Genomic DNA, 22,324 nt, shown 5'->3' on the forward strand with positions numbered 1-22,324 from the left:
TTATCCTAAATATAAAAACTTTAATTTCTAACTGTGCTGGCTTTAAAAGCTGCAAATAAAACGTAAATGTACAAATTATGATCACCATAGCAACTGCCGCTGAGACTTATGGGAACTGTAGTTTAAATTTACGAAACAAACCAAGGAAATTACGATTTTTCTTGCAAAACAAGCAAAAATATTTCTTAGCAATTGCCACTACACGTCTCTACAGTACCGTTAATAATCAGGAGTATATTTGTATTTTATTTTGACCCAAAAGAACCGTGAAAACGCTCTTATTTTCTGTCATATGTGCCGCAGACACATGAAAACATTGCGCTTCCAGGACCTATTAATTATCAAATAATTACAGAAAGACATGATTGAATTTTAAACGCCAATCAAGACATTAAAAACACATAAATGCGATCATCAGAACCACCACAGCTGTAAAATATGTGGTGCCAGCACGAAAGATGCTTGCTGTTGAAATGCATTCATTTTAAAGTCGTGCTGAGCAGCATGAAAACCTATAGTTAAATCGTGGCAGGGAGCACGAATTTGAAAGTTTAATTTAGTGACAGTTTCATGAATAGCCGTGAGACTGGGTTGCAAAGCCTCAGTCTTTACCTGATTTTAAAGCAGAGGAAAACCACAACCTCGCAAACAAACTTTAATAATCTATTATCAAAATCCCCTGAAATTTCAAATATCAAAATACTGAAACTGATTAAGCAGAAATACAGTGGCCGTTTCCCAGATTCGTTAAGAAGCTCTAAAACACTAAAAGCTTCTTGGGAGCGGTCTTAAGACTGCTGTGAAAGAAGGACGTATTTCCCAGAGTCGAAGGAAACATAAGATTGCCCTGACCCAGTCTTAACAGCCTTCTTAGCGACCAAACGCTGACTGCAGCCTCGTCAGGAAAAGTTATATCTGACACTCAAAGGAATACTAAAACCATAATAATACCGTAATAATGAATGTGCGTTCATAGCTGCTGAACACTGACGCAAGAAATATAGCATTAGAAGAAAAATTACAATATAAAATAAAGAATTGCCCATGTGTTACTGTAGCTACATAAATAAAATGAATCATCATTACTATCACTCATTACGTTTTCACACATACGGCATCTGCATATGAGTTTACAGAAGCTATAAAAACATCTACAACCCTGTGGTACTTCACAGATATCAGGGAAACTGACAGGTGGAATTGAACTCGGCTGGAACCTCATCAAGAGAAGCTCCACCTGCTCGTCTATATAAAGGCGTTGCTGAAGTCCGCGCGTTTGAGACACCATGGCTGCAATACAGCATATTCTCGCTGCTAACCAACAGCGTTGCCATGCGCAAAGTCAGATGGTTCACATAAATGCCTATGTGCATCAGCACTTCTCCCCACTTAACGTGCTGTCGGACTGTCCACTCCAAGTACCGGCTTCCCCGTGTGGAGATCCAACACTTCGTCACGCTAGTGTCACCACACATTCAGAGAGCAACCCACTGCAATTTCGCCCTCAGCCCGGAGGTGCAGCTCCTGACCATGCTGCGTTTTTACGCAGTGGGGAGCTTCCTGGAGGTGGTGGGGGACGGCACCGGCCTCAGCAAGGCATCGGTTTCACGGAGTGTGGCAGCCGTGAGACCGATCGTCCTGCGCCATGCCCGGACACACATCAGAATGCCCACCACTCGTGTCCATGCTCTCTCGCCTGACCTTTGCACTTGTTTTTTTGGTTTGGCTTTGGAACTCCTGCCACTTCTTTCTTACACTACCCCAGTCTTGCAGGCCACAGGGACTATAGGGGGACAACTTTTGGGCTATGGCCTGCCAAATTTGGTTCTTTAATGCGATGTCTTTTGCCCTATGTTCCAACAAATAACACATCACGGTGCTGCTAGACCTCGTCCACTAATACGGCCATCTCCTCTGTGGTAAAGGAGGGTGACCTCCTGTTCCGTTTGCCGTCTGCTTTTTCCATTCTGACGTGTGTGCCTAGCCACAGGGGGGTATATATATGCGTTAATGGGCTTGATTACGACTTGGATATACCTGTTAGCTGTGATCACACACATAGCCTAATTGCACCTGTGTGTGGGACCATAGGGCGTTGTGTGTGATTTATACGTCGATAAAGTGGTGGGTGATCGAAGCTTCTTTGGCGGGATCTTAAGAAGGCAGTTGAGAACATGTAACGGGGAGGAGGGGTGGTCATTCCCTCGCAATAATCCACCGACGGCTAGCAAACCACCCCTCTCCACCAATTGCAGTTCTTTCCTTATAACTACGATGGTGAGCGGTACTGATGAGCCATTTAAAACAATTTAAAATACTTTTTTTTTCTTTTTCAAATGTTTAAAAAGAGGTGGAATCACTCTTTAAAAAAACAAAATGAAAAACTATTAAAAACTTAACTAAAAATACACAGGTCGTGCGCCCACGACCATTGTCTAAGCTTTGTTCCATGTCACGTCCTCCGTCACGCCAGTTAATCCCGCGAGCCGTCCTCTGCACCGTTCTTTGGCTGTTCAGCTCGGCCCCACTGGTCGCAGCAAAGGACGTGGACCTAAAAGATAAAGAACATGGGCTGCAGACAACTATGCGGACAGGAGGGTCACTCGCTCTCCTCCGGAGTGGGTCTGAGCCTACAGCTAACAGTGCATGTAGGGACTCAGGGACTCACAGCTTTCGGGCAGAAGCTCCTGCTTCTGTCACTGCGTCCCAACAGCTTCCAATGCACTGTTCCGGCATCTCTGGCCAGCCCTCGAGTCCCTCCTGCCGCCGCCGCCTCTCGCTTGTCCGCGTCCGCGCCGACCAAACGCTCCTTCCGTTTCTTGTCTCTTTCCTCTTTCTTTTCCTCCCGCTCCACTTCCGGCTACTTGACCTCCTTAAAAGCCAATATAGGCACCAGTTCCAGCACCTGATTGGCTGGCGCCGCGGTCAGTCAACAGGTAGATCCACCATTACTTGTTAACGTAAAAAAAACATAATACATGCAATAACTCAAATCATAATAAACACAATTGTAACGAAAAATCCAAAACACAAAATATAAATAAACATGCAACTTAAACCAAATCCAACACACAGCACATAACAGAAAATGTAAAACAAGTAGTGGATCACACTCGTGACAAACACGTCTGGGAAACATCCCTATCTTAACCCTTCTTAAGAGCCTTTTAAGTCCTTAAGAACGATCGAATCTGGGAAACGCAGCCAATGTCAGTGACCTGTCACGGCAGCCAGCTGGAGCAGAGCTCTCCACAGTGCCCATGCGTCTTTTGTACGCTGGCATCATATGCAACATTAATCATTGCAATTACAGATATCAATAACAGCGCTCCAGTTACATACCTGAAATCACTGCCTAATTCCAGCGAGAGCATGTCACCTGGTACAGAGGTGAACGTATATGGTATGCGTGGTATGAAAGATGCGTACCAGTGCGCACAATCTCACCGCCCGTGGATGTTTACATTTGGAAATCTGTGTGGAAAGTGGCGGTGTGAAAGATCATGCGTAATGATTGCGAGCATGGACAACAGACTTCTTGTCTGTGGATTTTGCCGACCAAAATGTCATGTAGAGATTGCTTATACGTGTAAGGGGAGCTGAACATATAGCTTTCATCCACAAACAAACGTGGGAGAGCCCGAAGACGCATGTGCCAGACGTACAGAGGCATGCGTAAAACACCAATTTTGACCACTTCAGGCGGTTTAGTTGCTTTTTTAGTTAACTTTCGTTTCTTTTGGATTTTTGTGCATATTATGCAGCCGTTTTCGTCCATGTTTGTAAGCCTTTTATTCCTGGATTACATTTTCGGAAGTTGAAACAAATGGCATCGGAGTGTGTGATTGAAAACCACCGCGGTCTGATTCTCCTCCTCCAGTTGCCGAGACTTTGTATCTTTAAAAACGCTTATCTGTAAACATGTGTTAAACATATAAAATGCATGAACAGAAAGAAGGGACTCATTGAGTAACGCACATTTCCTTATACAGAAAGCCTTGTCGTAATGGTGGGACGTTTGCATGTCGGAATAGCAGGATGTCGGACTGGCCGAATGTCGGAATAGGTGTTGCCACCCGTAAAATCTGATAATGAATTGTTAGTTTGGATTTTCTCCATTTCCTTTCAGCACTCCTGCAGTTTCTTTTCAGTTTCTTTGTTTCCTCATTTCTCCATGGTGGTGTAGGTTTTGTCTTAATTGTTTTTGTTAAAAGAGGAGTATCTGAGTCCAGCGTTGACTTAAGATTGCTGTTAAAATTGTCAACGATAAAATCACAAGGTGCTGGTAAAATCTCTGCAGGAGTGCTCTGTAAAATCTAGATCAAATTTGCAGCCACTTCAGGAGTTAGGTTGCGTTTCCTCTCCCGCTGATTAAAACTGGTGATGTTAAAAAACACACAGTAGTGGTCAGACACAGCCAGGTCCACAACAGAGGACACATCCACAGACAGGCCAAAGGTTATGACCAGGTCCAGGGTGTTTCCTCTTCTGTGGGTCGGCTTTGAAATATGCTGTTTAAAATCCAAGCAGTTTAAGAGCTTTAAAAATTCTCTGGATACTGGGTCCAAGGTGTCAACGTGTAGGTTAAAATCACCAGTTAATAAAATCCCGTTGCAAGTGGTGTGAATGACTGATAGTAGTTCAGAGAATTCACTGATAAAAGAAGTGGAATACTGGGGTGGTCTGTAGACTGTTATGCAAAGAATAGGAGGGCTGCTAAAAACAAAGGCATGATACTCAAATGATGTTGAGGGAACTTCGTTTGAGGACATTGTGGTTCGTGTTATCGATGCAGTTCCTCCCCCTTTTTGCCTCCCCTAGTAAAAAATAGAAATTTAGAATTTGGTGGGGAAGCCTCAGTGAGAACAACAGGTGCATCGGTACCAAGCCATGTCTCCGTAAGGAGAATACTATCCAGGTTTTTATCTAAAATTAAATCATTTATGATAAAAGATTTGTTTAAAAGAGAGCGCACGTTCAGCAAAACCATTTTGATGTAAGTGCTGAACGTGCGCTCATTGTGGCATTTTAAGGGAGTGTTAAAAACACTTTTTAGTCGAAAAACATTTCTGGGATTTAACTGTCTATGTGAAATGATAGTTTTGATAGTGTGAGATTTCAGGACATCCTCGCTTTGACTTTTGATGTTTCTAAATTTTTAAAATATTTCATCCATCCATTTTCTATACCGACAGTCCGTTAATCGGGTAGCGGGTGGGCTGGGTCATCGGGCGAAAGGCGGGGTACACCCTGGACAGTTCGCCAGTCCATCGCAGGGCCACATAGAGACAAACAACCATGCACACTCACTCCTACGGAAAATTTGGAGTCACCAATTAACCTGACATGCATGTTTTTGGATGGTGGGAGGAAGCCGGAGTACCCGGAGAGAACCCACGCATACACGGGGAGAACATGCAAACTCCACACAGAAAGGCCCCAGGCAGGGATCGAACTTGGAACCCTCTTGCTGTGAGGTGACGGTGCTAACCACCACACCACCGCGCAAATATTTTACATTTTATCTAAATTTTAGGCAAATTTAAGACAAATTTCAAATCATTCTTCTCTTATCAACCTAACTACTGCTACATACTTTCAGCTAGAGACACCATTCAAACTTTAAACAGTTCACAAGACATTCAGCCATTACCAAATGGGTCAGCTTTTTCAATTATTAAGCCAATACTGAAATATGACTGTTTCAAAACATGAAAAAAACTTCTCAACTTTTTTGGCCCTTTCATCAAATCTTCTGTTTTTCCAACAGGTTTAAATCATTACACTATTGTTATTTCAACTTCAAATTCCTTCAACCAAGGCTTCAGCAACTTGTGTTTTAGCAATTGAAAGATTTACCACTTTTTTAGCTTTGTCAGCTATCCCTATTCAACTTCCTCAGCATTCTCACTACTGTTTTCCTTTTTCCCTTTATTATTATTATTCCGTACATTTTTTGGAACTAACCTACTCCTGCAATCTTTAACCGATTTCAACAATGTTGGTATCAAAACGTTCAGCTTGTTCAGGAGATAACTGCTGGTCATAACTTTTGGTGTTTCTAACTTTTATACATTTTAAACTATTCAACTTTTTCCTTTGTGAGCTATCCCCACTGCTGTTTCACAGGAACAGCTTTTTCTAGTCTTATTTAATAGTCATTCCTCAGGTGTTCTTAGTTTTAGAGTAGTATGCTTCAAAGACAGGATTAGACATCATCCCTTTGTGATGGATGTGGATGTTGCTGAGACACAAACAAGAAACATTCTCCGCACCCACCTTTCTATAAAAGGAGATGACTTTGTATTTTGTAAAATGTTCTTTTCTCTTTTGGTGTTGTGTTTTGTTTGATTGCCTTGTGTGAATGTGTTCTGTTTGTTTTGGTTTGTGACATGACATTGCATTTCCCCATTGTTGGGGTGGCTGTAGCTCAGGAAGAAGAGCAGTCATCTGCCAATTGGAAGGTCAGTGGTTCAACTCCCAGTTTCCTTGTGTGTCCTTGGGTAAGACACTGAATCCCAGTTCATCAGTGTAGAAATGTGTACAATAGAGAAGAAAGCACTGTGTAGCCTGTAAAAACTATATAGTTTATACTAAGATATGCTGTGTGAGTGAATGTGGCTTGTAGTGTAAAAGAGCTTTGAGTGGTCAGCTAGACTAGAAAAGCACTATATAAGTATAATCAATTTACTGTACCATTGTTGAACACTGTGAAATGCTGTTGTGTTTCTTCTTTGATGTTTTATGACATTTTGTTTTGTGATTTTTTTTTTCTTCTCAGTAGTCCACCATACTTATCCCGTTTTCTTTGTTTTTCTTTTTACCACAATGCAAAAATATATCCAACAAAAAGTAAATCACATGAACACATTTATTTGACTTGCATTTTGACAACCGAACAAAATTCCTTAGTAATCACTATCATTATGTTGACTTACATATAATGACTCTTAACTAACCATCATATAGGCTACTGTTAAACATACAAAGTAAATATGGATGGAAGAGTGGAATATTAAAGAAACATCAAGAGATGTCAAGCAGACAGCACAGATGGAAAAAACAGGGTTTTTTGTCTGATATATGTCTGTTTGTGTGTTTGTTTCAATGTACAAGACCAAAATACATACAAGAAATACAAATGGTGATGTGACATATTTCTGTTCCTGCAGCTACTGATTTTCCTCGGTGACAAAACAACACTTGCTGTACCACAGAGTTGCATCTGATAAAAAATTTAAAAAGCAGGCTGAAAAACATTGTTCTGATGTAGAACATTCCTTGCAAATGAGGACAGAGGCCGACCAGATATTTACTTCACTGCCAAATTATTCTCAGTTGAACCAAGCACACTAAGATTCAACTTGAGAATAATGTGAATGATGTAGATTTTTAAATTTAATTTCTTTTTAAAATCATCAGTGTGCCAAACCCATGTATAATGATAGTGGAAGTTTTCCACCATGATATTTTGAATGGTTGTCTGTTTACTTTAGCTTTTGCTATATTGTGCATAAAAGTCAAATGTGAAATAATCTCATTATTCTGTGGTCCTAAAGCCGCATCTCTGCTTTTACATTTTATGTTCAACATGTGATGCTTTAGTGTCACCTGGTATTGAGTGGTCTGCTTAGGGACTGGCTGGAATTAAGTGTGAGAAATTAATTTCCAACTACTTTCACTCCCAAGATCTATAAAGTAATTTTTCTTTATCCCACATGGCATCTCTAAAATGAATGTACAAAGATTGTTGTTGGCGGGTTGTCACATGTACCTGATAATGTTTTGATAATGTCCTAAATGCAACAGTAGTCACATTATCTGTTGTCTACTTGGTTGAGTGCTCCAGTTCAGTTGTACACTACTACAACATCAAAGTGACCCATACTGAATCCAGCACTGAATTTAATGAAGCCATTGCCTTTGACAATAAAATTAATTTGCCAAAATAAAAAGACAGTGTGGCACAGTGAGGTTAGAACTGAACTATGGAGGGCAAAAATGAGATGGCTGACAGTGATGTCGATGAGATAATAACATTTGTGGTAAATGTATGCAAAACCTAAAAATACAAAGATTTTTATATGAATATATCCACTACACAAGAGAGAGGACAGGAACAACAACAACAAAAAAGAGGAAATATCCTATTTTTTCACCTTCTCATAAATTCATTTATGAAAAGGCACACTTTTTTTTTAAATATAACACATTCAAAGTTTTTCTTATCAAAATGAAAGAAATTAGTTTTAACTGACAACAGTTTACACAAAAATATAACATCTTGATCTAGAAAGTGCGTTCGTATATCTAGGAGCACAGTTATAATTTACATTATATGTTGTGGATGGTCCCTTCACATTTCACTTACTCTATACTCTGTCTAAGTTATCTGCTTTGTACACAGTTAAATTAGCCTTTTATTTTGTCAGCATGAATACAAATCAATGCACAGCTGATTTTAAAAAAGTTATCAGTTCAGTAAAATGAATCAGAGTGCTGAGGAGGCATCTGATTCCGTTCGTTTCTTGGGAATGCCTGTAGAGGGCACTCTTTTTCAACCTTTCCAATATAATCAACACTTTTGCAAAACAAGTCACATAAACACACTTCATCTAACCTCTCTACAGTCAGCATATGAACATGCTCTCGTTAAAACAGGATGAAAAGTGTGTTCAGCCACATTAACTCTGGGATCACCACCCTTAGTGTACCTGAAAGCTGAAGGCTTTGCAAAAACATAGCCTAGAGGGGTGGGTGTGCACCCCCTCATTTCTAGTCACAATGTTATTTTTTTTTACACACCAAGTTAATTGCTAAGGTCCGTCCGATCCAGTGAGTCAAACACAACCAAACACCGGATCAGACAACCCGGGAACAGGAGTCTATCCATATTATCAAAACCAATGTAAATGGAGCAATCAGCTAACAATTATTTACTGCACAAATAAACTGTGTATAGATACTACTTCAGTCAATGTATTCAAGAAACAAACAAGTTTGTGCGACAACAGACCTTCCACCTGTTCTATTAATGATAAATGATACTCAAAGGTGCAGCAAAAAATCTGTCTGTCTCCCTGATGTCATTCTCAGAGCTTTGTCAAATTTAGATATTTGTACTCTCTGATCATTACATATGTGAAGTTGAAACCATTCACACACCTGACCAATCACAGTGGAAGTGATTGCCAGTTTGCTAAATTGTTTGATGTGGCCTAGGATAAATCTGATAACTACCTGTCCATATTGACTGTTATTGTTTGCCTTGCAGGTCATTTTATCTTATCAAAGTCACCTTGTTCCTACATCTCAGCTTGGTACATACAGATATTTTATCAGACAGAACTAAAGGAACTACAAAAAGGGTTAAAAAAGTCTCACAGAGACTAAACCAGATGTGTTCTTGGGTACTCTTCATCAGCTCTGATACCATGTTTACACTTGATTATACTAAATTTAGTAAGCCCGCCAGAACACACAGTTGAATATATAGCCAGTCAAAAAGGATTACTTGACAACCATGTTAAGATGTTCTTCTGGAAAGGGAAGCCTCCTTGGCCTTTTATGACACTCAGTATGATAGTGTGTAACACTGCATATATGAATCTGCTCAATTCACCTGTCACATTATTACATTCAATGTTTAAAGTGTTTGACAATTTTGGATATTTTGTTTGTGATATGTGCGCAAACAGTTGTGAATCAAAGCAATTGCGTCTCTCTTTTCTTAAAGTCCCTGCTTTCATTGCAGGTACTGTAATATAGTAAAAGAAAATATTCAAATTAAACAAAAAGATTAACCAAAACTGAAAACCCATAAAACAAAGCAATCATTGTTCAAGCACAAGGATCACCGTTCAAATGCATATGTCCTCTTTGACAATGCTATTTGTTGAGGGATGTCCTGACATTTTAAAAGTTGCTTAGGCAAATTAATAAAATGTCCCTTCTCCTTTTGACTTTCCTTGATATAGTTTGTCCGTTATGTTAAAAGGGCTAGGTAGCAAGCACTGAGAACCTGTAAATTGTACCTGCAAGTTCCACACAAACAGTTGCACACAACATCTATAAATATTCTCATTTAGTCAAGGCTTTTTTACGCTTTGATCTGAGTCAAAGATGAGTGAGTTGTCACTGTTCTTCTCACAACCATGTCAGTTTGATATTCAATGTTCAAGTCTATAACACTGGAATAAGATAGTGTCTGTTCCAGTAGTACCCAGACAAGTGGGAAAGTGCTTCTGAATTTACTCAGGTTGCATTTCAACATTTGAGCAATGTCTGTTTCTTGACAGCAGCATTTATCAAAAAAGACGAGTTCAAAGTGTTTTTTTCCTCTGGAAGAACAGCAACTACAATTACAGTTTTTTTTCCTTTTTTTTGTGCGTGTGTGTATTTCCTCTGTGCGTCTTGGTCAACAGATGCAAAGCTCATGCCAAATAATAGCTGTTATGGTTTACAGAAGTTGCTGTCATGCATTCCATCAAGATTTTCCCCAACCCACCCTTTTCTGTTTGTGTCTAGCAATTTTGACTCTAAAGCTCACATGCTTGTTTCACAGGGTGGTGTCAAGCTTCCATCCAGAACAATGTGATTTTCTTGTTTTTCCCCACCCCTTTCTGTTCCCTCCCTTCCTTCTCCATCATCCGTTCCTCCCATAGTTACTAGCTGGGTGCAGTTGAGCGGGCTAGCTTTAGATGACAGTTGACTAGAAACACTGCTTGAGCCTACGGCAGACCTTTCCATGTGATTCCTTCCTTGGTGACTTAAGCCTGTGAGCTGCCCTTCACCTTCTAAGCTCCTGGCCACTGAGCCTTCACCTCCCCCCTGTGAGTTGCTTGGACTGACAGACTGCTGGGCTGAGGATGGTAAATGTGGGATTGTCAGCGGAGACTTAGCTTCATGTGTTACAGAGCTAGGAGATGTAGAAAACTTTGACATCATGTCATCGGAATGTAGTTGATCAAACTTGGCTGAACCAGTGGAGGCTGGGGTTGCCACAGGTGTCATCGCTGCCACGAGAACGTCATCTTGGGATCCAATGATGTCAACCTCGAGGGCTTTCATCTTCTGAGAGCTGACAATTTCTTGCTCAGAGCTACTGTCACTGGTCACCCCAAAGTTTTCCACATTCTGTGACACCAAATGCTGATCTCCACTTGCCCTTTTTGGGGGGCTAGACAAAAACTCATACAAACCCTCTTTGATAATGGTCATTGCCTGGATGCTGTCAGGGCCACGATTACCCTCCATAGTGCTAATCTGACTTAGATTCAAGGGAGGAGGGATACGCTGCTGCCTAACACCCATTTGACTTCCTTCAATGCCGGGGAGCAATGAGCTTCTTTCTCCACTTTGTACTGCAGAATCATCAGCCATATTTGAGATAGAGAATTTTCCAGCAGTACTGACTTCCGGTGACGTTTGCCGGGCTTGGATAGAGGTCGCAGCCTTAATCTCCATTTTCTCCTCAACATTTCTTTCCTGTTGTTCGTGCATGCAAGCTGTCTTGTTGTAAGCATCTTCTAGCTGCTTTGCACTGAGGTGCTGCGGGGTAGTTTTGTTGGACAAGGCTTTGGCTCGTGCAGGGGAACCCAGCTGAGTGACCTCTTGATAGTGTTGAGATCTAGTTGTGGTACTCACCTCTGTGTTAGTGTAGTGCTTATGGTAGCTCCATCGACTAGGTGACAGGTGATTGTCTACAGGACATTTATTTTCCTCTCTCTTTTCGACTAACACATCTGTGAGTTCCATACTACGAGCAAATGCATCCTTTAGGTTAATGGAAACAATGCTTCCACTCCGTTTGGCTCTTTCAAGAGCTTCCCTCCTCTTGATGGCCTTCTCTTGTCTCTTTTGTTCTCGGTAGAACTCAGAGAAGTTGTTGACTATGATGGGGATGGGAAGGGCAATGACCAACACACCTGCAATACAGCAGAGTCCTCCTACAATCTTGCCAAGCAGGGTTTGTGGGTAAATGTCTCCATAACCAACAGTGGTCATTGTGATTGTAGCCCACCAGAAGGAGGCAGGGATGCTAGTGAATTTGGTGGCATCCTCATCCTTCTCAGCAAAGAACACCAAGCTAGAGAAGATCATAATGCCCATGGCTAAAAAGAGAATCAGCAAACCCAGCTCATTATAACTCCTCCGCAAAGTGAAACCCAAAGACTGGAGTCCTGTTGAGTGCCTGGCCAGTTTCAAGATCCTCAGGATCCTCATAATACGGAATATCTGGACCACACGACGCACGTTCTGGAACTGCATCACGCTCTTGTTAGATTCAGTGAGACAAAGGGTCACATAGTAAGGCAGTATTGCCAGCAAATCAATTATGTTCAGTGGTGCTTTGATAAAATCCCATTTGTTGGGTGCTGAGAGAAGGCGCAGTATGTACTCCATGGTGAACCACGCAATACAAACAGCTTCCACATGGGCTAGACCGGGATTATCATTGAACTGGCCAAATTCATCCACGACTTGAAGTTCTGGCAGAGTGTTTAGGGATAATGAGATGGTGGAAATTACTATGAACAGGATGGAAATCGTAGCCAGGATCTGTAAGACAGAGAAAACATTGTAGATTGCTGTATTAGCTTTGCATCATACATGTCTCTGTAGTTATATAGAGCTAAACTGACTGGATGCAGAGCCCACATTCTTCGATCAAAACTTATCTTACAATGTCATCGTTCAAGTTTCACAGGATCAGTTAGAGTTTTGCTCTTGATCTCTAATTGGGAAGTAGAACTAAACAAATAAAATGAGAGCTTATCGGCTTCTAAGTATCACAACCCAAGTATAATATTCCTTTGACAAGAAATGGAAAATGTTTTAATTTGATCTTTAAAGTTCAGTTTTTATTTTGATCAAAAATTGTAAGCTGTGCAAAGTGTTTCTCCTAAAGACAAGACTCAGCACAGTTGGAACTGTACATAACTGTAAAAAGCATAAACATTTTCACTGTGACAACAACAGAGTATAAGGACTGCTACAAAGAACCCCGGCTGCATTCACAAAACAAAACTATAATCGTTATTTCCTAATAACTTAGGATAATCAAGTATCCAAATTAGGACATTTCTTTTCTGATGTTTTTCAAAACAATTAATTAAATTTATTTGCCCTGAAGTCTGACGTCAATTTGAATTTTTTTTTTTCAAATTGCTCAGACTTCAGGTGCTCAGAAAAATGTGTTCAGGCTCCATTTTTGTAATCTCATTGAGTGCAATAATCACAGAAATAAATGTGTGCTATAGAGAATTATGACACTGATTACATCTTATGATTACACAGGGAGAAATTGCTAAATTGCTAAATCAATCATGATTGCGTCTGTTACAACAATGAACCTCATTTCATCTTTAAGAATAAAATTGAGAGAAAGAATTTAGGTTTCCTTGTTTTTACTAAAAAGTGTTCTTGACAACTTTGTGAGAAGCTCTGAGGAGGAGATTTTCAGTCATTCAGAAGGACCCTTGGTATAGCAGTAAGACAAGATCCTTTGAAAATATACCTTGTGAACAATTACACCTGTTTACTGTGTCTCATTGAGATTCATTCATTCATGTCTTAGAGCTTGTCATTTTTCCCGAGCTTGGTACCTTTTCCCACAGAATTGAGTCTGTGTGGAGCGGCTGTGCGACTAAACTGGCTGATGAACTGTCAGTTACATCCTGAAGAGAAATGCCAGTTTTATAAATCAGTGATTAAATCCAAAAGAAATCATTATTCTTATTCAAACCTCTATGGAGAGATGCTGATGACTATAATTATCATCAGCATTCTGTGGTTATCTCCTAATACTTGTAAACTGTTGTGAACTAAACATCTGTCACAGATCGTTTCCCCAACAGTGCAATAGAATCACACCAAGGAGATATTTAAGAATGAATGTCACAAATATCAGATTGATTTTTCATCTTAACTTCACAGGAAAATTAAATGAAAAACGTCTGACACAAACTTGCTCTAGTCCTACTTCGTGCTCCTGGCTGATTGACCACAGTTAATGTCAGTGTGGCTCAACAAAATAAATGAAGTTCTAAGGAGATCCAATGCCATTGCATATAACCTCTATTTAAAAAACTCTAGAGATGTACTCTGATGTCTTAGCTGAGTGAGATATGTGTGCTTGGAGTTTTCCCTCTGCATCCCTTGCTAGGACACCTCAGGATAATTGTAATAGGATTGTGTTGCTATCTATAGAAAGGATAGAGAGAGGTCAGAAGTGGTTACTCATTCTTTCCTCCCAGAACAGAAAGAATCAAAGAATAGCTGGAACCCCAAGAATAGCTGTTCATGAAATAAAAGGGAAGAAATCTGCATGTATATGATGTTAAAGATACATTTCCTGAGTTTGTTGTGTGTCCGGAGGTTGGAGACTGATCTGGTTTAAAGTTGAAGGCAAATACATGAATTTTCAATTAACATGTGCAAAGATAAACCTGTGAGAACTTAAAAATTTGTACATAGTGAAACAATATCCATTGGATGCACTAGGCCATTTTTTGTTCCAAGTTCATTGCCTTTGTACATAATATAGCACTTTGTTTAGGTGCAAATGATCATATATAACTCATTATTATTCTTCCATCCATCTATTTTCTATACCTGCTTAATCCAATTCAGGATTGGTGGGTGGCTGGAGTCTATCCCAGCTATCATCACGCAAGAGGCCATTAAGAATTGCCAATCAACTTAACATGCATGTTTTTGGACTGTAGGAAGAAGCCGGAGTACTCGGAGAGAACCCACATATACACGGGGAGAACATACAAACTCCTCACAGAAATAACCAGCCAGGATTCAAACCGAAACTTGGTTTACTTGGTTCAGAATGAATTTATGTTCGCTATAGGCCAGAAGAAGGCTTTGATCCTGATTACCCATCCAGAACCATCAATTATGGAGTTGGTGCCGTTATGCCATGATTTGTCTCATGGAAAGCTGCTGGTCCTTCGATAGCGATGCATTGTAGGCCCACAAATTTAGTCAGCTTCTCATGATCAACTAACAAACAGCACATCAGTAATGTGGAGCTCTTGGATGATTTAATATTTCTCTACAATCAACTGATGAGCCTATTCCAAACAATGTTGGATTCAATGTTTTACCTAAGGACATGTTATTTGTTTACTCTGCTATTACAACAGTTCTTGCCTGTTACAGGCGGCTGTAGCTCAGGAGGAAGAGCAGTCACCCACCAATCGGAAGGGCAGTGGTTCGACTCTGGCTTCCCCAGAATACATGTCGAAGTGTCCTTGGGCAAGACACTGAACCCCACGTTGCCCCCCCAGTGTATCATTGGGGGTATGAATGTGTGTATGAATGATTAGAAAAGCACGTAGTTATGAATCTTAAGACGTGCTGTGTGAGTGGGGTGAATGCGGCATGTAGTGAAGCGCTTTGAGTGGTCAGCTAGACTAGAAAAGCGCTATACAAGTACAAGTCCATTTACCATTCTTTCTTTTCAAGAGTTCCTGAGAAATCATGAGACAGATTGTCTCAACCACCTGTGGTGAGGGAGTGTCCAGCCTACCAAGGTCATGGTAGGGAACTCTGGGTTTTAAGCTTTATACAAGAGTATCTGTAAGTTTTATACAAAGATGCAAAAACAAGCAAGATAAAGCAAACACACAAGGATGAGAAATAAATATCATCAGAAAGATAGAAAGTCAAAGAGAGACAGGGCCGAGGGAAGTGGAGTGCAGGTGTATCAAAGTGTGGCCATCCTGCAGAGTCTTAATGGCTTAGTAGCTGCCAAATGCTGTGACCTTGGCACCCAGGGCAGATTTTAAGAACTACCAGGAACATCCAAGCTGCTTTAGAAGCTGCCCAGTGAGGGAAGAATTAATTGAGGTGTAACATTTGAGAGTCACCTGAATCTATCAATCTATCTATCTATCTATCTATCTATCTATCTATCTATCTATCTATCTATCTATCTATCTATCTATCTATCTATCTATCTATCTATCTATCTATCTATCTATCTATCTATCTATCTATCTATCTATCTATCTATCTATCTATCTATCTATCTATCTGTCTATCTATCTATCTATCTATCTGTCTATCTATGGTCGACATGCAAGAGTTTCTCCAAATTCGGATTGATTCGGATACTCTTATGTATTTAAGACCTCCCAAAGGTTAAAACAATGTGAGGACTGTCATCCTTAGAAAAAGAAAAAGAAAACCAGAGTGAAAAACATGCAAAAAGGAACTGGACAGAGAAACCTAAACCCAAATCAATATGTGGAGATATTTATGGATTTACAGGCACTGTATCTTTGGGAAAGCTGCTGTTTCTGCACGAATTGCTGCTTTTTTTTATGTAATTATTTTATCTGTTGTTACAGTGAGGTCATTGTGACAATAATTAATTAATCTACTCATTGAACTAGAGTATCTTGTATTGTGGTTAGCAGTACACTGTACACTGAAGTAACATGTACCTCTTTCAATGACTGAAAAGTCGATGTTAATATTCACCACAGTGTCAAAGATGTTCTTTGTAGAGCATCAAAAGAAAGTCAAATCTCCTGCCAGCTCCAGTAATCATAGACAAATGTACGGAGATGCTGCATTGGTCACTAGTTTTTTTGTATATTAACAGCACCGCCATATTAGCCAGGGAATCTTAACAGAACTCTCAGCAGGGCTAAATTTGGCAGAGATGCCTGGACTGGGTGCCGCTTTGGACAACATGTCCCCCTGCTTCAAAGAGATTGTGGAGATTATTAAAGTGCTGCTTTAATTTGACATGTTCACACCACAGTTTATTGTTGTATTAGGCTGTAATCTATGATGCTGCTGTACCATACTGAATAATTTTATACCATGTCATGGAAATTGTTGGAACACTTGGATTTGCCCATTGAATCATTAATAATATATATTTGCCTAATGTTGTTGCTTATGTCTGCCTTGGAGTATTTAAGCAAACTGCTATTTGTATTAGCTAATTATTTTTCTTTTATCTTTTACACTGTCTCGGAATGAATGAGTCATGTCTTCTGAGCTCAAGAAAATCTAAAATGACCCAGAAAGATAAACTTCTCACAAGATGTAAAATTACATTTAATGCATATTAAATTAAGCTGTATGTAAAACACATTTATTTCAGACCCAAAACTCAAATGGTTGTGTTTCGTGCTAAGGTGCCATGGTTACATGTTTACTGTTGAATTTATTTAAAAGAATTTCAAATAAACATTGAAGCTAAGTAATCAATTCATAATAAAACCCAAACATTTGACACCTCAAATTGTTCTAATTATTGTCCATAGTTTATTCAAAAGATGAGAAATAAAAGTTTTTAATCATTACAACAGTTAAAGCTTCGAAGTAGGCTGTTTTCAAACAGAGGCTTCGGATGCTTTTGTTTTCTTAGATTGCATCTAAGAGTGGGTTTAAGTTTACATATCATATTCTGTCCTATTTATATGGTTTTCTTGATTCATTCTTGGTTTATCTAGTCTCTTTATCTTGTCTAAACTGCTAAAAGTTACCTCTCCTCAGTGATATCCAAACAATAGTTTGTGAGTGTTTAATCCGGCCTCTTAGGTGACGACCCTGGTAAATTGGGTAATATATATATTTATATATATTATATATTAAAATGGTTTCTATGGTTATCCATTGTAATTTTATATGGTATCAATGGTCACTTTAAGAAGCAAACAGTTTGTAGAAAAACTTTGCAACAGTATGAGGTTATAATCTTGCTCTAGTGTTTTATAAAGGCAAGTTAATCATGTCCAGGTCAACGTGAGGGCTTAACCATCTTCCTGTACCTTCCCTGCTAATTGTGATACTTTGCTGCTTTTGGCCACAGGAGCAGTGAATTCCGACTGGATAGATTGGGTAGCGTAGTCCAGCACTGGACAAAATAACAAATACTAAAGACTGATGGTGTGTTTGTGTTAAGTTAGTCAAGTTTCACTTTAACATTATGAATCAGCATGGTGGACAGGGTCTGAGCTTATGTCAGATTTGACAATCTGCCAATCAATTGATCCATTTTCAATAACTTCACAAGTGTCAAAGCAGTTTTATGAAGTATCATACTGTACATAGTTTCATGTAATCTGAATTTGAAACTCAAATTCAGAGTTTGGCTGGAACTAAAAGTGAATTACACGCACACAGAAAAATATTTTTTTCTATCTTTATGGTGATTTACTATTGACATAATGCATTCCCTAGCTCATTATGCTAACTGTAACCATCAGCTGAATGCTTAACTTTAACCCAAAACCTAGCCATAACCTAATTCAAGCTCACTATTTGCTCCTTACAAAACACATTGGACACTACTAATATAGTTGGCTTCTTGTTTTTGGACTTTATGAATACAGAAACAAGAAGTATGCAAACACACAGAGTGCATGACTTAGGAGACTTAATCTCCCGTGGACCTTTATTTGCTGTTCCCAGTAAGCTGAAGCTGGCAGGTTGAATAGTGTGTTATGTTCACTGTCTGAAAAGCAGGAAGTGTGTGTGCGCGTGTGTGTGTGCACATTTATGTAAATCATGAAAAGATGACCCTACTAACTATGCTGTCATCACTCACTGCTGTTTCCATCTACACTCAGTCAGAGTTCTAAATTCAGATTACAAGAAGCCATAGACATGACTAAGCACAGTAGAATTCCTTTGACCACTTGTGAACTGAAAATGTTGGGCTGCAATCATCACCTACATTTTCCGGGATTTTTATAAAGAGCAAGAAACTGATAACAAACAATCCAATTTATATGTGTGATTGTGTATGCATGTGTGTGTGAAAAAGATAATTATGTAAAAAAAAGAAAAATACAATGAGAGCCAAATACAAAATATTTGCGCAGATAAGTGTACTAAGCTAACCCCTATTATTGAAACATTTAATATTATCTAGAAAAACTCAAAAGTATTTCAATGAGTTGCCCATCTGGACTGTGACCTACAGTGTGTGTGTGTTTGCTTCTGATGCAACATATTTTCCAAATGGACAGGATATACTTCTGTTCTAATCAGCAATGTCTCCAGGAAGTGGCACTCGTATTGGTTAAGTCCTGATCTGCATCGCTGCTGCAGCAGTGACACATGGCGCATGTCAGTTCAGAGGCCTAAGCAGCTTCCCTTCTGCTGACACTACAGTTCCATCATGGTCACATGGCCCTTTAAAGGCCAATGCTGCTGAATTTTCTGAGCCAAGAACTGTCTGCAATAAGACATTAGTCATATTTGAAAAAAGAACTAAACATAAACATGAATAAAAATAAACATAAAGGCTGGAAATAGAAATATATACCTTATATAACAGAATATACAATATATCAGACTCTCTGTTTGGTGCTGTTGTTGGTCAAATAAGTCAGAAATTTTGTGACTATGACTCACGAATACAAAGAAGCTCAGACTGTACAAATTGTCATTATGGACATTATGGACACCTTGTGTCTTTGTAACCACATGTTGCCTTTTGGGGGCAATAATGAGTCCATGGAAGGTCACATAGAAAACTAAATAACTTTCTTACATTGGACAAACTAAAACTCCATCCATTTTCTATACCCACTTAATCTTCCCCCCCAAACTAAAACTCATTCAAGGAAAATATAGAAATATACATGCTTAAGAGGGTTGATGTATTGATTTCCTGATAAGAGAGCTCATTCATTATATAATTTAGTGTTGCTAAGGATCACTCAGCATGTTCAATTCAATTCAGTTCTATTTTATTTTATATAGCACCAAATTACAACAAATGTCATCTCAAGGTACTACAAAATTACATGCACAGTTAAGTGGAGCTATAGCTAGAGTTCCACCTGATCATTTAACACAACATTTAATTTTTTCTTTTAATTTAATTTCAGTGTTACAAAATATAGAATGGAGTTATTGTCTGAAGTACAATGCCAATGCTGTGATACTGTAAACTGTGAAAAAACTTTCTTCTAACTTCCTCTGTGGGAGATTATGGTACATGTAAGTTCAGCTGAATTCACTGCACAGGCGCTGTCTTTAAGTTACTAATTAAGTTACTAGTTAATGGTGTTTCCTATCAGATGAGGCTGTGGTTATGAAATCAGGATTTTATTAGAGCAGAGCGACAGTCTGGAAATGCTCAGTTCAAATGATAGATCTTACCATAGTTCTTTTCATTCTTCTCTCGTGTTGCATGTGTACCAATTAACACAGTTTTATTATTCCTCTGTAGGAAGGATTTAGTGTATTTAACAGTAACTGACAAATGCTTACTGTTATCGCAACCTTTGTGATTCAGTCTTTATTTTGGATTAGGAGCTACTTATCTGAAGTCTGTCTGCTCTGCTGTGCACAAGAAACCAATGAAAAGCTCTCAGTTGTCATACAAATTTTACAAGTGTGTAGTACAAAATATATGGAGCTCACTGGAAGTTCATGCTTTTTTTTACAGAAAATAAATGACATCAGTGTTTAATCAGCTGAAAAACCCATAAGACAGACATCGTCTGCCAAAAAAAAAAATCATTTTTAAGTGCATACACCTCTATCGGAAAACGTGTTAAATTGGAAAAACAAGTTATTTCATGATCTGCACTGACAAGCTCAGTGGGATAGCCATGGCTCAGCGAGAAGAGTGGTCATCCTCTACTCGAAAGGGTGGTTTAGTTCCCAGCCCTTAGACATATGGAAGAGCCCTTGGGTCAGATACTGAACCCCACAATGCCCCCAATATCATTATCCTTGTGTGATTGTAGAGAAAATAAGCCTCATATAAAGAGTGCAAATATAAAATGGGAGGTTTGTGTTGACTTTGTTAACTTAAAATTGCTCAAAAATACATTCAAATTTTTCTGCATGGAGGTTTTGTAAGGGACCGTGTTTTTGGTGTGAAGAAGAAAACATTGCTGCACACACGCACAGCTCAGCATGCTGTTTGTGACTTTTTAAATCAATCTTTAAACTTGAACATACATAAATTACCTAAATGCTGTCAGTTAGGGAGTGAATGCTTTAAGCAGGGGATTCTAGTGGTTGAATGGTGCATTTCAAATAAATTAATGGACTAACAAGAGACAGGTTTTAAAAAATGACCCTCCATATCTGTTAAATACTCCATCAGTCAAACTCCACCCCTCGTGGTATGTTATAAATCTGTGACCATGACATCGTGTTTTTATTCTAAGACTTCCTGATGGTCCTCCAGAGATACATATTATATGGCACGTAAGATGATCTCATGTGTAAAACTAGAGGACTGTCATGCAGGCAGCTCATCTCTGAAGTACTGTGAGCCAGAAAATGTTTTCCACTGAGCCTGATCAATGGGCATTTCTGATTTAGCAAATATCCTTGGGATACATTCACAATTTAAATCGCTGAATCAAAAAGTCAAGGAGTTTCGTTCTATTTTAAAGTGTAAATTTCCATCACCCACATTCGTACAGTGTGTATGTAGCTGTTATTACCTTTGCAGCTACAGAAGAGCTAGGTTTCTCCAGTAGATCCCACAGCTTCTGTCTTTGGTCAGGACAACAGCCCTGGTCTTCTTCCTCTCCCTCCTTCTCCCTCAATGTCTCAGCCTCCCTCCTCAGCTCCTCATTCATCTGCTCCTTCTTCTGGTGATACCGTGCCTGGCAACAGGACTCCAAGTAGATCTCGTCAATGCCCCAGTAGTCCAGCTCCTGACCAAATGACAGAGCACACATCTCCTCCATCATGTGCAGCTTCCCTGTTCTGTAGAAGTTGAGGATGGAGGAAAAGGCCACTGGGTGCCGGTCGAAGAAATACTCGTTCTCAGTGAGACTGTAGTCATCACAGATCTCCAGCAGAGATTCATGGGTGTTGCAGTCTCTTAGCCGTCCCAGACGAGTTCGGGGCAGCCGGTCCAATGTTCTCCAAAGAACTTCATGAGTGAGACCTCCCACATTGAGCCTGACCCTCCGGGAGCGAGCTTTGGTGCGGATTATGTCAATTGGCTCAGGTGGTAGCACAGGAGCTGCAGCAGGCCTGGCTGTGACTTTGGGAGTGCTGAAGTTCACTCTGTCAGTCATGTTTAGTATGCCTCCACTGCTGTCTTACTGTGAGGTGGGTTACCTCCAACAGAGGATGTTTTGGTGTGTATGTGTGTCTGATCCTTGTCAGGATCAACAAAATGATGATGATGGTGGGTTTAGGGAAGGCCACCCAAGTCCATCAAGCTCACCGAGCACTGTTCAGGCTGCTATACTCCTGGTGATCTCCATAACTGGAAAAACAAAACATCACACATCAGAGAAGTCTGCTGAAAATCAGTTACATTTAATTCTCCTAAATTGTTGCTAGAGGATCCTCACTGACC

The 22,324-nt window shown here is 39.6% G+C and overlaps 1 protein-coding gene across 1 annotated transcript; it reads right to left on the reverse strand.

Annotated features, from left to right (window-relative positions):
* Window positions 1–10,486: 10,486 nt before the first annotated feature.
* On the reverse strand, window positions 10,487–22,037 carry LOC140268959 (potassium voltage-gated channel subfamily B member 2-like). Its single transcript, XM_072363957.1, has 2 exons — window positions 21,453–22,037; window positions 10,487–12,561 (listed from the first exon to the last, which is right to left on the reverse strand). The coding sequence occupies exons 1-2, from the start codon at window positions 22,035–22,037 to the stop codon at window positions 10,546–10,548; spliced, it is 2,601 nt and encodes an 866-aa protein (XP_072220058.1). The 3' UTR covers window positions 10,487–10,545.
* Between the last annotated feature and the right edge of the window lie 287 nt (window positions 22,038–22,324).

The sequence above is a fragment of the Leuresthes tenuis genome, unplaced genomic scaffold, assembly GCF_036924035.1.
Source record: "Leuresthes tenuis unplaced genomic scaffold, fLeuTen1.0.hap1 SCAF_14, whole genome shotgun sequence".
NCBI lineage: Eukaryota > Metazoa > Chordata > Actinopteri > Atheriniformes > Atherinopsidae > Leuresthes > Leuresthes tenuis.